The sequence below is a fragment of the Silurus meridionalis genome, chromosome 2, assembly GCF_014805685.1.
Source record: "Silurus meridionalis isolate SWU-2019-XX chromosome 2, ASM1480568v1, whole genome shotgun sequence".
Classification (NCBI taxonomy): Eukaryota; Metazoa; Chordata; class Actinopteri; order Siluriformes; family Siluridae; genus Silurus; species Silurus meridionalis.
The window spans coordinates 23,916,976-23,932,017 of record NC_060885.1 but is presented as its reverse complement, the minus strand read 5'-3'; the positions used below and the strand labels follow the sequence as shown (position 1 = coordinate 23,932,017).

Here is a 15,042-nt window from a genome sequence, read left to right as displayed (position 1 = left end):
ATTTCAAAGACAGAGGGAAAAAACACCATAATTACCATGTAACCGCACTTGAACTTGCAACTGCTTCCACCTGGTGGTGCTATCTGATCAAAAGTTGGCCTAGAACAGAATCAGTATCAGAATAAGAACTTCTTTGCCATGTATGTTTGCACTTACAAGGAATTTGTTTTAGTGACAGATGCTTCCATTTGCAAATTTTTTTATAATAGATAAATAGGGAAAAAAGTGGTATAGCACATTTTATATATAAAAAATGAAAAGGTATTATTGCACAGAAAAATACAGAAATTAGTAAATAAAAAGTGGTGTTGCACAAATGGTTTCTTGCACAATGGGAAACATTTAATGAGGCAGATTGCCTGGGGCAGGAAACCTTCATTGTGGGAAGAGCAGGAGAAGTTCATCAATTTTTTTCGGGTTGAGAGCAGAGATTCGGCAGATGTATACTAGGCAGCACAGTTCTAAAGCTGGTTTGGGGGGGGGACAGGAAAGTAACTGCAGCGCCATCTGCAGCACCATCTTGGAACACTCCTCCCTATTAGATGAGGTTAGTATTAATGAAGAGATGTATTTTTATTTGTCTGGTTAGTTGTCAGAGGTAGTCACATCGACTCTGCTAGTTCCTCTTGATCAATTGATCAGTTGTTCCTTCCCTGTTCCCTACTCTAGCTGTAGGTGCTGGTGAATGGGAGACACTGTGTGCATATCTGTGTCTGCCCTCCAACCTGCTCCAGCTCTTTTATAATCACCTGGAGATTCTGGAACCCCTGCTTCAGGGGTGAGAAATACATAATGAAGCTTCAGGTTTTCTCTGAACGCTGATTGTATTTGAATGTATACACATAACACTTGTTTTTTGGTCGTCTGTCCTGCAGGTGGTGCTCACATCCAGGCATACAACAGTGTCTTCAGTCACCTAAATCCCTTATAAGGTGAGGGTTCTTTTTCTGCCTTTGCTTTGAGGTGGTGGTTTTTAAAACTAAATGGTTTAAAAAATCATTTTTTTTTTTTTTATCACCCCCAAGTAGTTTTCCTCGGGAATCCAATAAACTCATTGTTTTGCCTGAGGACTACAGTGCACTGATCAACCAAGCTTCCAGCTTCACGTAAGTTTAATTTGGATTGCACTTATTTATAACCATTATCTAGAGACACCAGAGTTCTGATTGACGTTTATATTTATTGCTTTTGTGTATATTTGTAGTTGTCCTAAGTCGGGCGGAGATAAGTCTCGTGCTCCAACGCTATGCTTGGTGTGTGGCACAATGCTGTGTTCCCAGAGCTACTGCTGCCAGACCGAGCTGGAAGGCGAGGACGTTGGAGCGTGTACTGCACACACTTTTGCCTGCGGTGCTGGTGTTGGCATTTTCCTCAGGTTAGGAGGGAAGGAGGGTTTGTGTTGATTGCCTAGGTTGTCGGTGCAGTGCTTACCCGTCATGGATTTGTCACGGATGTGCATTCAGTTGATTTTAAAAAGGAATAACACCAGCATTAAAGTCTTCTGTTAATAAACTACATATTACCATGTTCTGGTTATCTTGTGACCAATCCAGTGAATAACTTGCACGCTGGAGCTAAGGATGTGCACCTCGATAACTGGGACTGGTCTCAATGCATAGCATTGCGATACGCTCCCATTACGATGCAGTCCGATCCGAATTCAATCCGATTCATCACAGTGTGATGAAAAATACATCATGCTATACGATTCGCTATGGGACAGAAAGTTCAATATTTCTTAGAAGAAGATTATATAACTTTTTCCTGTTCAGTCTTTAGGAAGATGCAGCTCTACCTCTGCCATGTTAATCTGTATTCTATGTGACTCTCAGGCACGTCTCGGTCTCCGTAGTGTCGTGATACGTCATTCACGTAGCAGCAGCGGTGCTGAGAGAACGTGCTTGAGAAACAGTTTAGCGAGGGGAAAATCAATCTACATATCATTTATTGGTCACAATTTATTGGTCACAAATAATACAATTGTTGCATATCCACTAATTATATGTCGAAAGCGTGCATGGTGTTACACGTTAGCTTCACTGTTCTTACTGTGCAAGCGTTCATGGGTTCTTGGATTTGTTCTGAAGATCTTATCACCACCGACAAGGAGGTAAAACGCGTACATTAGCCATAGCGGATTAAATGGTGCGTTTTAACAAATCCCTGTTTTCATGGTATTATCTCCATTTCTTATGTAACGTTATAACCTCAAATTTCACTCATGTTTTTTACCAATGCAAATGCCAACTTGTGTCCAATTGCATCACATCGACGCGTCACATTAACTTTTATGCCAATGCACCAATCTTACTATCCACATATGTGTCTCTACCTTGCACTATTTGAAATGTCCTATTTTTGGACAGGGTGAGGGAGAGTCAGGTTCTTTTCCTGGCTGGAAAGACTAAGGGCTGTTTTTATGCTCCCCCATACCTTGATGACTACGGAGAAACCGACCAAGGGCTCAGGTGAGACATTAAACCCAGCAGATGTAAAGCAAACGTCTTCAAATGGCACGGATTAAATGATCTGTTCTTGTTCCCCCATTCCAGACGGGGGAACCCTTTGCACCTGTGCCATGAGCGCTACAGGAAGATTCAGAAGCTCTGGCGCCAACACAGCATCACAGAGGAGATCGGTCATGCCCAGGAAGCTAATCAGACTCTGGTGGGCATTGACTGGCAGCATCTGTGAAATGACTTCCCAAGAGGTCCTGAAGATTCTTGGCCGATGCCAAATCTAAGCTAACCAGAGCTCTGCACATTTACAGCAGAGGTGGCCAGACCAGTGCTGCCTCATGCACACTCCTCCATACATCCCCAACCCTGCTTTTTTTTTTTTCTTTCTTTCTTCTCCTTTTGTGGGAATGAATGCATGGCTTTTAAATTTTTTTTGTTTCTTTTTTGGGAGGTGTTCTTACTTTTGACTTTATTATTTGATCGAAATTGATGATTAAAAAAAAAAAAAACAATTGCCAAGGTATTTAACTGCGAAAGGATACATTCCCCTGTAGCATTGGTTTTCAAAGTAACTGAAAGAACAGAGAGAAGCTATTTAAGTTCTGTCTGTCCCTGAGGCTATTAACTTATTTTATGCTCTTCAACTCCAATACTGTTTACTGCACAGACGCAGTTCTCTTATTGCTTTACTATCTGAATAATGCTGGTGTTTTTCTCTCCGAAGCAAGCACAATGTTCCTCAACGACCCTTGGGTTTAAATAGTAGCCATAATGGAATGGCGTCATCTTCAGGTCATACGGCTGACTCCCTTTCTCTCTGTTCCCCATCACTGCAATATCTCTGCTGGGGGACACCCAGGACCTGAGCGCTCAGTGAAGCTAACAGAAGCCAAACTGAGGAAATCTGGGAGCGTGCACACACGTGATGTGTGTCTATCTGTCAGTGGCTGTTGTGCGTGTACTTCGTGAGATCGTAAGGCCGGTGTGTTTATAAGCGTGATGGATTTATATCGTCGTCTACGTGAACAGAACGAATTGAACACCGTTGTCAGGTTGCGCAACCTTTTTTTTTTTTTTTTTTGCTCTTATTTATGTGTAGCTTTGAAATTTTATCATGGAGAACCTCCACTTGGGGGGGAAATAGGTTTCCGATTATTTGCTTTTGTGTTGAAGCTTATTACAGCTACTGACTTAGCGAGCGAGCGTGGGTGTGTGTGTGTGTGGTATTTGAATTTTAAGCTGTGACAGCAATTTTGTTAAAAACAATTAAAATAAGAGGGAAAATAACTATATAATTTTTTTCACATGTTCATCCCATGATCCTCTATAATAAACTCAATCTTGGGCAATCCTTATTGGACACAACCATTTTTTTTTAACATCATGTCAATCAAATTACTAACATGGGCAGATGTAAATTCACTTCCTGCTCCAATGTGATGAAGAAAATCGTATTACCGGTCACCTCATGTTGGCAGCAATCCTCACGAAATGTCCGAGAAATGGAACACCGCTTGGGACGTCAAATATGAACTGATGACGCGGTTGAACAGCATCGAGATGGTGACACTGAAGTGGTAATGATTCCTGCTTATTCACATGATGTAAAAAGAAAAAAGTGGTTTCACTCTATTCAGACAGGATGTTTTTTTTGTTATTTTCTCTCTCTTCTCAAAGCGTGTACATGCGCGCACACACACTCGAGGTATCCTCAGGCTTTCCTTGGGGTTTTCTCACAATAAGCATGTCTCCTTTGTCGAGGTTTAATTGGAATCTGACGTCCAAGGCTTACTTGTTAATATGTGAATTATTGTATAAATTGATACATTGTACAATATTGTAAAACAAAAATAAAATAAGAAAAAAGGAATGCTGTGTGTAGTGTGTTGGATGTTTTGTAGTGCATGCTTCTCATTACATGCTGTCAATATTACTATCCACAGATTTCCTGTAAGCTCCTGTTGTGTCCTGGCATTTTTGTTTCAAAATGTGGTAATGCCAACACAAAGGAACGGTTACAGAGGTCATGAGTTCAAATCCCAGCACCGTTAAGTTACCATTGCTGGGTCCTCAAGCAAAGTCCTTAACCACTCGGATGCCCTGGATAAGGTCGTCTCCAAAATGCCTTAAATGTTACAACCTAGACGTTTTTGTTAATACATCATACCAGTCCCCAAATTCAACAAGTATTTTGTTATCATTGGTATAACTGGTTTTGTCCTACCACTCCACTAAGCTTTCTGTAAACAGAGATTTGCCTGCTCTGCTGGATATCCCAAGGTGCCTTTTGTCCTGTGCCTGCGTCAGAGTTACCGGTCCCTGAGTTTCACCTGAACGAGGCAAAGCTTTATCAAAGCAGCTTACGCTATACTCATGTCCTCACCCATTACTTATAGGCTTTATAGGTGAAGGCAATTCAAGATGACAGATGCCCTTTTTACCTTTCTGCCAGTCAGTTTCAAATGTGGTCCTGTTAATAATTGTGAACTAAAGAAACATCCAAGAACAAGCCATTGCTAAACATACTTTTGGTTTGGTTGAGATTTCTATTTGGAAGGAAAATGACTAGTTTTAATAGTAACAAAAAAAAAAAAAAAAAAAGTGTGTCCTGGGAAGCATGTAGTACTTCCTGCCTTTATTCTTTATCCTATAATCTAAAGCGGAACACATGTTTGGGTGTCCCAACCTCTTTCCTCTGCGTCTTTGTTACTAAGACATTTTGTTACTTCCCTCTATCCGATATGTCTATAAGAAAAACCTTAGCACGTTTTTAATGTATAGACGTGCTGAAATCACTGAGAATGTCCAACGATTAATAGAATCTCAAAAAGTTAGTTTAACAGCTTTATCATGCACAAGTCTCTATATATTCCAACACTGTAGTAATTCTGTATAGTAAAAAGATAAAATGCAAAATAAGTATAAATTAACAATGTAGCTGCATGAAATACAACAAACACAACAGGTTCTGGGTGGACCCAGAAGTGAGCTGTTCAAACAGAGAAAATTCTGTACAAAAATGCTGGTCAAGTGTAAATTCTTGATGAAACCAGGTTTTAAGAGATTTACCAGATTTTATCTGGGAAATTTTGGAAATATTCCATGTTGGAAACTTACCAGAAAATTATGGGAAGTTACAGATGTTTTTGGGAATTAATTAGAAATTGTGTATATATATAATGTATTATATACAAACATTTTTGTTTGGTCATAAGCTGACATGCAAAAAAAAAGCGGATACAGAGTCAATAAATTACATTTTCGACTATTGTGCAACAAATAATTTTGTTGCACAATAGCTTACACACGGCACAAGGAAGTTTTAAACAAATCTGTCATTTGTGAATACTCCCCAAAGTGGAATTTTTTTTTACATTATTTTGTGTGCAGGATTCAAGAATTAAAACTTTGTTTAAACCAAGATTATTCTTGTTTTTCAACTACATGTGAGTTCTCTAAATTCCTATTTTATTCTCATATATTGATGTTAATTCCCATGGCAATTTTCCAATCTTGAAAATTCCAGGAATTTTGCAACCCTACACCTCATTTAGGGATCACATATTGATGAGAGTGCTGCATCCTTCATTCCTTTATATCAGTTTATTGACCACCAAATTTCTTTCTTACTATCTATAAACCTTTCTTTCTGAAACTATTGAAATGTGTATTTACATGCCAATATGAAAATTTACATTTTTCCTCAAATCATTAAGGTTTCATTAATAATCTTTTGCGTAATCTTAATTGTACAGCCCACAGAAACAATATATTTCCAAGTGCTTATGTGATGTATGTCAATGTTTGTAGGAATGTGTTTTCTGTCCAGAAGGATATCTTCAGCTGCCACTGGCACTGGAAGCAGCCTCAGCCCCCTCCACCTGATTTGTTTTCCCGACTGATTTGATCTTTTGCAGGACATTGGACACAGTCTCTTTCACACTCTTTTCCAACAGCCAGCCTTCACTCTCACTCTCGGGGTTCTCGACGGTCTCCAAAGAGGTTGTCAGGTACTTCAGCCCAACCATATCTGCCACCTACAACACGGTTGCAAATACAAAACAGAAAAATGTCTCGTTCAGTGTTCTGGTTAATCTCAGGTGCCATCAAGCCTAAATATTTACTTCAACTCTCATAGCTGATGGCTTTACTATTTATTGACCAATATACAAAAATCTTCCACATCCATCACCTTCACTGGGTCATCCTTTGATTTGTTTATTCTAGGAAGAGTGTCTGGAGTTCTGCTAAAGTTTAATCCGACTGAGATACTCGCACTCAGTGTTACATCAGTGCTTATATAACCTCAAACAGACACGATTCTTCAAACGCTATAGCAAAGGTCTTAAAATAGATCCACAAACGTCTGGTTTTCATTTCAACCAAGCACAAGACACCTGATTTCACTTGTCTAATTATTTCACCTTGGAGTCTAATCAACTACCAAGTGTACCTCATATTGAAAACATGCAGCCACAACAGCCCTTTAGTGGATAAGATTGAGGACCCCTGTGATATAGTATACATTTCATTTCTTATCCCTTGCCAGTGTTCAATTTATTGCTGTTATGTTTTAGGTTAGGGTACCATATTTTCTTTCACCTGCAAGACCATGACTAGCAGCACAAGACCCCCGATGCTGTTCATCATCCCCGCATAGTAGGAGACCAGAGCTTCACGGCAGCCTCGGGTCCAGATGTTCAGCTCTTCAGTGTGATGGTCGTAGTCATAGTGAGCTGAGTTATTGGTCAGATGGTGCTGGATGCAAGGCCGTGGAGAACCAGGGTTGCAGCAGCTAAATGGAACGCTGTCCATAAGATATTTACCTTCAACGTTGCTCATGATACGGCTGTGGAAACATGAGAAGCATACAAGTAACGGATCTGCGAAGACCGTCATTTATAATACAGCCTTAATAATTTTAATAAAGAAAATAGTCTTGGTATTGAGACCCAAAATATTCTAATACTTTCCCTGATTATCCTTATATTATAAAACTTTTGCATTATTTAATGATGAGGGGAAAAAACATCTATTCATTTTAATGGTGGTGGAGCATTATTTCTCTGTCCAAAATCTCCACCTGGTGCTTGATTGGATTGAGATCTGTTGACCAATCTGTGATTTACATAATTTGCATACTCTTTCAACCATTCAGTGAAACCTCATGACCTGTATATGGGGGTGTTGTCATGCTGGAAGAGACCACTCCCATCAGGATAGAAATATTTTATCATAGTGACCCTTTCATTGAAGGACGGAAGTGTGTTTAAACCATGCAAGCAAAATTTTCCTTTAATTTGTCATCCCTTCAGTATTTGTTCAGAAACCTTCAAGGAATGTATGGAACTGTCACATAGTTTGTCACATTTGTTTATATATATATATATATCACATCATTGGTTATTACATTTTACATCTAATAAATTATAATTTAGATATAATTTAGTTAAGAGGGTTTTTTTCCATATCTGTTTTCAGAGCTCGGCAGATAAGTGTGGAAATCTTAGTTTGTGATGCATAAACAGCTCTAAATCACAACAGCCTAAACACTACTTTTCTTTTTTTCATTTCTCTAGTTTACCATTAACATAATCTGAAATGGACATTAAAATCCACATATTATCTCAATGTCCTACACCCGTTAATTTTAATGAGTTGTACAAGGTAAAAGCACTTACTCTTTGACCTCATCGTTGCTGAAATCCAGGTAGCGGTTGCTAACCCACTGGATCTCAAACCAGTCTCTAAAGTTGTTGTTGCCACAGCAACGGAACTCAATCTGGGTCATGTCCAGCGTCCTCTTCATGAAGCATCGCCCCGGTGTGTCTGTGTCTTTGTAGTATTTCATCCCATTTTTAAGACCTTCAGCCAGGGCAAAGTGCAGAGAAATCTGCATTAGAAAGCAAAGCAGAGCCATGATGAAGAGGATGATGGACAAGATAAAGCATCCACACAGGTAAGTCTTCAACATGGGCTTCCACTTGGAAAACTTGACTGAATCTAGTGAGTCATGACAGACTTTGCCACCAAAAGCATTGATCCCGCATGCAGCCAGTCCTACCAGGATGAGCAGGTTGGGTACAAAATGACTTTCATTATTGTCCATCATCTCACTTCTTTTGCGAAGTTCAATCTTGAAGAAAAGGCCCATGGTGAAGATGAGGATCCCACCAATGACTGCAAGCCAGTAAAGGAGCCATAGTCCCTGAGCTAGTTTGATCCGTTTGGCCAAGTCAAATTTTAAAACCATCAGAGCCATGTTTTGTTCCTTGATTTTTTATTCTGTCCTGTTTTTAAAATAAATTATATAAATTGTTTTTCACCAGCTTACTTCTGTATTCCATTCCAAAATTGTGCTTCCAACGAATCCATGCCAATAATTTTCCTCCACATGATCATTCTGACCATCCAGAACTCACAGAGGTCCAGAGTATTGGAAAATAATATTGCATAAAATTGACCAAAAAGTGGCAGTTCCCCTTCCTAAAAAAAAAAGGGGCGAGCAGCTGAGGCATTAAGTGATTGAAGCAACGAGTTGCTTTACGTCATGCTAAACCCTTCTAATCAGCCTTGATCTCATGTTCAGCAGAGGAACCTTGCGGTGTAATCCTTTATCTTTCTGTGTAATTGGTTAGTTGTTTCAGTTTTTCCTGCTTGAACAGCACAGTGGGAGGAGAGTTACATTTCTAAATCTTAGACTATTGCAGCATTGATCAGGCACACAAGGCATGGTGTAAATGGGTGGTCTAAATAAATGTGACTTTAGCTCAATCTGGGGTTTTAATCAGGTTGGAGGGAATTATTATTAACTCCTGAAAACAATCAACTATGGTGCAAAACTTCAAGAGGAATAAATATATAGGAAGATATAATCAATAGAACCAGAGCTGTCTTAGTATCCTCTATTAAATGTAGTGATTTGATGGCATCTGCTTGCTTAGAGGACCCTGCCTACAATCATTTCATTTCAGTCAGTTCTTATGCAGTGTTACTATTAAACTATCATGTTAACTTACAGCCCGGTGAATGTAGCAGTGGTGGACAAAGTACACAATCCATGCACTTGAGTTAAAGTAGAGATACACTGAGTAAGAAATATGCCTTCAAATGTACTTAAGTATCCAAAGTACTGTACTAGGATTTATTATGGTTATAATGTTCCAATTATCATTTTTGTCAAGACTCTTGCTTAATCAACTCAGTTCATGTGAAAAGACTTTGGTACTCTTAGGACACCAGTCTATTAATTGAATGATATTAGTGAAGTTATAGTAAAAGTCTCCCCAAAAGGATATACTTTAGTAAAGTACAAATATGCGAAAAAAAGCTACTTAAGTACAGTAACGAATTACATTTACATTGTTAATGTCCACCACTGGGATGTAGCTGTAGGTCTTATCACTTTTCTTGATATTAAATTCACATTTAATTAACTACTAAAGACAAAGCTTTTAAAAAATGTGCATTAAAGAGTGGCAAGGAAAATTTTATTGTCATATTAATTATCCTAGTGCTGGTGCTTGACAGCTCTCAAATTCCAAGTTTGAACCTGTTCTCAGTAAAGTTTTGTTTTTCTAACAGTAAAGTTTTGGTTTTGTGCACAGGGACAGCATTGTAGGAACATTGCATAATAGGAGAATGTAATGCTATAAAGTCCAAATATATCCTAGTTAATTGTGTCTCCAACTGTGTGGTAACAGTTTGGGGAAGAAGCACATACAGTATGGCTGAGAAAGTCAGGAGTCACAGAACTTTTTTCATATAGTGTATGTATCCAAGCTCTGCTGGAGAGCTTACTTAATTGAAACCCCTCTAGCAGCAATTACATACTCCAGTTTTTTCAGGAATGACACAACAAGCTTTACACACGTGGACTGGTGGGTTTCTGACATTCTTCATGGCAAATACACTCTCAAGCTAGGTCAGGTTGGATGGGGAGCATTGGTGGAGCCACTTTCAGGTCTCTCCAGAGATGTTTAATAGCATTGAAGTCAGGGATCTGACTGGGCCACTCTAGGACATTTACAGAGTCGTCCCTAAGCCACATCTGTGTTGTCTTGACTGTGTGCTTAGGGTTGTTGTCATGTAGGAAGCTAAACCTTCTGTCCAGACTGAGGTCCTGAGTGCTATGGAACAGGTTTTTTACATCTCTGTATTTTGCTCCATTCAGACCAGAGAATCTTGTCCCACACAGTCTGAGAGTCCTTCAGATGCTTCCATGGGTTTTACACTGTGGAGAGTCTTCTGTTGGGCTACTCTGCTATAAAGCCCAGATCAGTGGAGGGCTGCAGTGATGTTTGTCCTGCAGGAAAATTGTCCCATTTCCAGACCTCCAAAAAGATCTCCAAAACTCAATTAGTGTGACTACCTAGTTCGTGGTAACAATTCTTACTTAGACCCTTCTGTCCCGATTGCTCAGTTTGGCTGGGTGGCCAATGTACTCTTCAGCAATCTTTTTGTAGCCTTCCCTAGATCTGTGCCGTGCAACAATCTTGTCTGCAAGAGGTTCATTTGAGCTCATTGCTTGGTTTCTGCTCTGATATGCATTGTCAGCTGTGGGACCTTCTATAGAGAGGTGTGTTTCTTTCCAAATCATATCCAATCAATATAATTTTCCACATGTGGACTCTAATCAAGGTGAAAAAAAATCTCAGCAATGATCAAGACAAATAGGAGGCACCTGAGCTCATTATCAAGTGTTGTTGTAAGGGGTCTGCATGCATGTATATACATGTGATATTTTAGGTTTTTCTAATAAAAATATGCAATTCATAAGAAATAAACATTTATTTAAACAAATTGTAGTATAAGGCTGCAACATACCAACAAAAAAAAAAGTGAAGAGGGGTCTAAATACTTTCTGAATGCACTGTATATACTGTATATAGCACTGTATATCTTATCAGTCCAAACAATGCTTTAGGTATTTATTGTGTATTTGTAGCGGTATGTAATGCTGTCATGCCAAAGACTAATCACGACGTTTTATACACACTAATCACACAGTTATAGTGATTTAGTAATGATTTAACATTTCCAGATTGCTTCAATAAATCGTGATTAACATGTCTGGTAGAATAAATCGTTATAGCTTAAACATTTGTTTTTAATGTATTAAAGATTTTCAGTAGACACAGACCTGGAATGTAATAAGATGCATATGGTACTGCTACACAGCACATACAGTATGTATAGTAAAAACAGTGTATAGTTCAAAACTTTAATTTCTTAATTGACATTCTCTAGGTGCATGATGTAATGGAGGAGAACACAAACTTTTTTTTTGGTCTGGAAACAACAAAGAAAAAAGCTGATGCCAAAATACACATTATTAAAGAGCATGACTTGCACCAGGAGAACAGAAAGATATTGTTAAAAGGACAGCTTTTTGAGTGTGACTTTGAGATCAAGGCTTCAGTGTTGGCTGGCGAGCTGAACTACACAGTTGCACTCAGTAAGCCTGTGGTTCTTCTGCAGTACATAAGCAAATGAAACATGACCGAGATGACAGAAAGAGGTGTGTGGGGGAGGGGTGGGGGGTTCACGTCTTTGACTGCTAGACTTTATTGGCTTCATCATCTTAGATGAAAGGATGCTGTGAGTCTCCTGACTTTGCTATATCCTGAGCAGTATATTATGGCAGGGCCAATTTTGTGAGCAGCTGCAGAGCTCCACAGTGTTGGTTTTGTGTGGGAACCGACATGCATTGCCCTACCCCTATAATTAGCATGCCGTAGTCACATGTGACAAGATTAGAGAAGGAGCAATAAGATTTTGCTGACTTACTGTCTCATCTATTTAGGGTGCAACTGGACGGGTAGCATGCACTGCATTTGCGTTGGTAACAGCAAGAAAGAACAAAAAAATGGCTGAAAATACACGGCTTCATCACTTTTTGTGTGTGAAAAGCAATGTGGACGAAGTACACAAACCATGTGCTTGAGTTAGAAGTACTATGATTAATTATGGCTATAATGTTCCTATTATCATTTTTATCACAAGCCTCTTTATTAATCAACTCAGTTTATGTAAAAGGACTTTTTACTCTTAGCACAGCAATGTAGCACAAAACCTTCTTTTCAGCCACTTAAAAAAATCTTGCAAATGAGGCCACGGGTGTGATTGCTGTGTGCTTGACCAGTTAGGTTTTTATCCAACCATTAATAAAAAGGAACGTCTCCAGGTTACATATGTAATCCTAGTTCCCTGATGGAATGAGACGCTGCATAAAAACGCTTTGGAAATGCCTTGCATTGTCCATGCTCTGAATAACGTCTGAAATCCAGCCAATAGGCAAGTCAGGAAGCCACAAAATGGCTGAGCATTAGTAGTGACATTAGCATCTGTGAAGGAAAGAAGGTAAGCACCACAGGGATGCAGGGAGTATGGCCTGTTGATGCAGCATCTCGTTCCCTCAAGGATCTAGGGTTACATGCGTAACCTAGAGTTGTTCCCTTGCAGGAACTCAAGCTGCGTCGAAATGCTTTGGAAATGAGTGTCCAATCACGCCATACTGACTAGTCCCTGCCTAGTGTGTCTGAGCACCACCAGCATGCAGGACAGAGGAGCCAGGAGCGGCTCTGATGTAGAGGTTGTAGAACCTGAGAAAGCGTTGCATATGTCCTGGAGAGAAACTCCCAAAGGACTCATAAGATGAGGAATGCATCCACTATCCATCTGCTGAGAGTCTGCTTATTGGCTTTCCTAGGGCCATAGCAGACAAACAGCTGCTCCGACTTTCTCCACGGACTTGTCCTGTGGAGATATGTATCCAGTGCTCCCTAGGGCTAACAGCCTGGCCTCCTGTACCACGGCATCTGATTGGGGAACCAGCCTCTCGAGATTGGTTTCTGACCCTCTCAGAACAGCTTGGGCAGTACCCTGCAGCCGTTGAAGCCTCCAGAGAGGTGGCAGGTCCCCTCCATCTGCAGCGATCTCTCCGGCGGAGATGGGGGGAGACACCCCCTGGAGGGAGGCTGCGCTCCAAAGCACATCCTGTGGCAGAGCTAACAGCCTGGCTTTAGGGCGCTCTGGTTGTCAGGCCCGCTTCACCACTGACCGTTTGTTCGAGGAGAGGACCACCCTTAGGTTGGCCCACCACTATACCACTAAAACGCCGCAGTGGTCTCCTGAACCTGTCAGCGATCGCCCTTACCTACAGCATCGCCTGAATAGGCCAGGAGGAGACACCAGGGCATTCAGAAGAAAAGCCCTGTCCCTGTCAGGAATCTCCGTTTACAGGTTGAGCCACAGAAGCATTTCTTGCGAATGCGGGGCAAAGGTAGGGGCCGCATATAGGGTATCCCAGGACCTAGACACCTCTGTGTGTAGGTCGGGAAAGAACGGTAGGCCCCGGGGCGGAGGCTGTGCCACGGGATGCAGAAAATTGTCATCTAGCTTGCTGGGAACGCGTTGCTTCTGCTTCTCATTAGGCCAAGCTATCAAGCTTAGGGACGGCCCAGCTTAGCACAGGCTGTGAGGAGTCCGTGGGCTCGCTAGCATCCGAAAATTCCCCTCTTCAGAGGAAGAAATACGGAGCTCCGTGTTACATGCGCTGGAAGAAGGAACCGCTGAAGTGAGTGCTTTCACTGGGGAATGAAAGCTCAGCCCAGCAGGAGAGGCTGGAGAGGACTCATCCCTCAGAGAGAGCTCTCTGGGAGCACATAGCCACACGGCTAAAGATGCTAACAGTTGACTCCCTCGAGAGCCAACTAAGCATGATCTTAAGCTAAGCAAACAACACATCGGCTGTGTGTATCCCCCCGAATGAAGTGGGGCAGGAAAGAACACACAGTCAGAATTCTACTTGCCCCTAACGCTCATGGCTGCACAGATTCACACACAAAGCGCTTACCTGAACAAACAGAAGCTAATGTCGCTACCATCGCTCAGCCATTTTGTAGTTTCCTGGTTTGTGCGACGTCGCCCGCCAATGACGTCACGACTTGCCTATTGGCCGGATTTCGCACGTGATTCAGAGCGTGGACAACACGAGGCATTCACAAAGCGTTTCGATGCAGCTCAAATTCCTGAAAGGGAACGATTGATTTTGCAAGTAAGGAATTACATTTTTTTCATTACTGTCCACCACTGCTGAAAAGTGATGAGTTACTTTGCAAAGCAGAAACTAGAATCCAATTGCAGTTGACAAACAAAGTCTAGCCTCTCCTTTTAAAATGGTGGGTTTTTGTTAGGTAAAAAAAAAACTTAAATTAATCAGTCAGAACCTTTTACAGTGGTACCGTGACATACGAGTTTATTTCGTTCCGTAACCTTGCTCGTATGTCAAATTGCTCGTATTTCAAAGCAAATTTCCCCATTGAAATTAATTAAAAAATAATCCGTTCCAGCCCCCAAAATGCCACCCCAGTGGTTTTTGTTACGTGTTTTTGAATGAGAAAAATGTATTTATAAATGAAAAATATTGTATAAAAACATAATAAGAGAGAATGTAAAGATATAATAAGGTTTTATTCAGTGTATTTTCCTTGGAGATGAGACGACATGAAAAACGCCGGTGGGGTGTGTGTGTGTGGAGGGGGGGTAGAGGCGATAAGCGGAGGCGGAGGGAAAACTAGTT

At 40.7% G+C, this 15,042-nt stretch overlaps 2 protein-coding genes across 9 annotated transcripts in view; one reads left to right on the top strand and one right to left on the bottom strand.

Moving 5' to 3' along the window:
* The window catches only part of ubr2 (ubiquitin protein ligase E3 component n-recognin 2), a 48,595-nt gene extending 44,266 nt beyond the window's left edge, over window positions 1-4,329 (top strand). For 6 of the 8 annotated variants that reach the window (XM_046868030.1, XM_046867982.1, XM_046868017.1 and 3 more), the window contains exons 42-47: window positions 670-778; window positions 876-932; window positions 1,026-1,106; window positions 1,205-1,375; window positions 2,367-2,468; window positions 2,553-4,329. In XM_046868030.1, the coding sequence (XP_046723986.1) occupies window positions 670-778; window positions 876-932; window positions 1,026-1,106; window positions 1,205-1,375; window positions 2,367-2,468; window positions 2,553-2,694 (662 nt within the window). In that variant the 3' untranslated portion in view covers window positions 2,695-4,329. The remainder of the gene's footprint in view (window positions 1-669; window positions 779-875; window positions 933-1,025; window positions 1,107-1,204; window positions 1,376-2,366; window positions 2,469-2,552) is intronic. The other 2 variants (XM_046868039.1, XM_046867992.1) reach the window with 1 other exon arrangement.
* Window positions 4,330-5,293: 964 nt separating this feature from the next.
* On the bottom strand, window positions 5,294-9,038 carry prph2b (peripherin 2b (retinal degeneration, slow)). The gene is made up of 3 exons (XM_046874017.1): window positions 8,141-9,038; window positions 7,062-7,308; window positions 5,294-6,496 (listed from the first exon to the last, which is right to left on the bottom strand). The coding sequence occupies exons 1-3, from the start codon at window positions 8,719-8,721 to the stop codon at window positions 6,299-6,301; spliced, it is 1,026 nt and encodes a 341-aa protein (XP_046729973.1). The 5' UTR covers window positions 8,722-9,038; the 3' UTR covers window positions 5,294-6,298.
* Window positions 9,039-15,042: the final 6,004 nt, after the last annotated feature.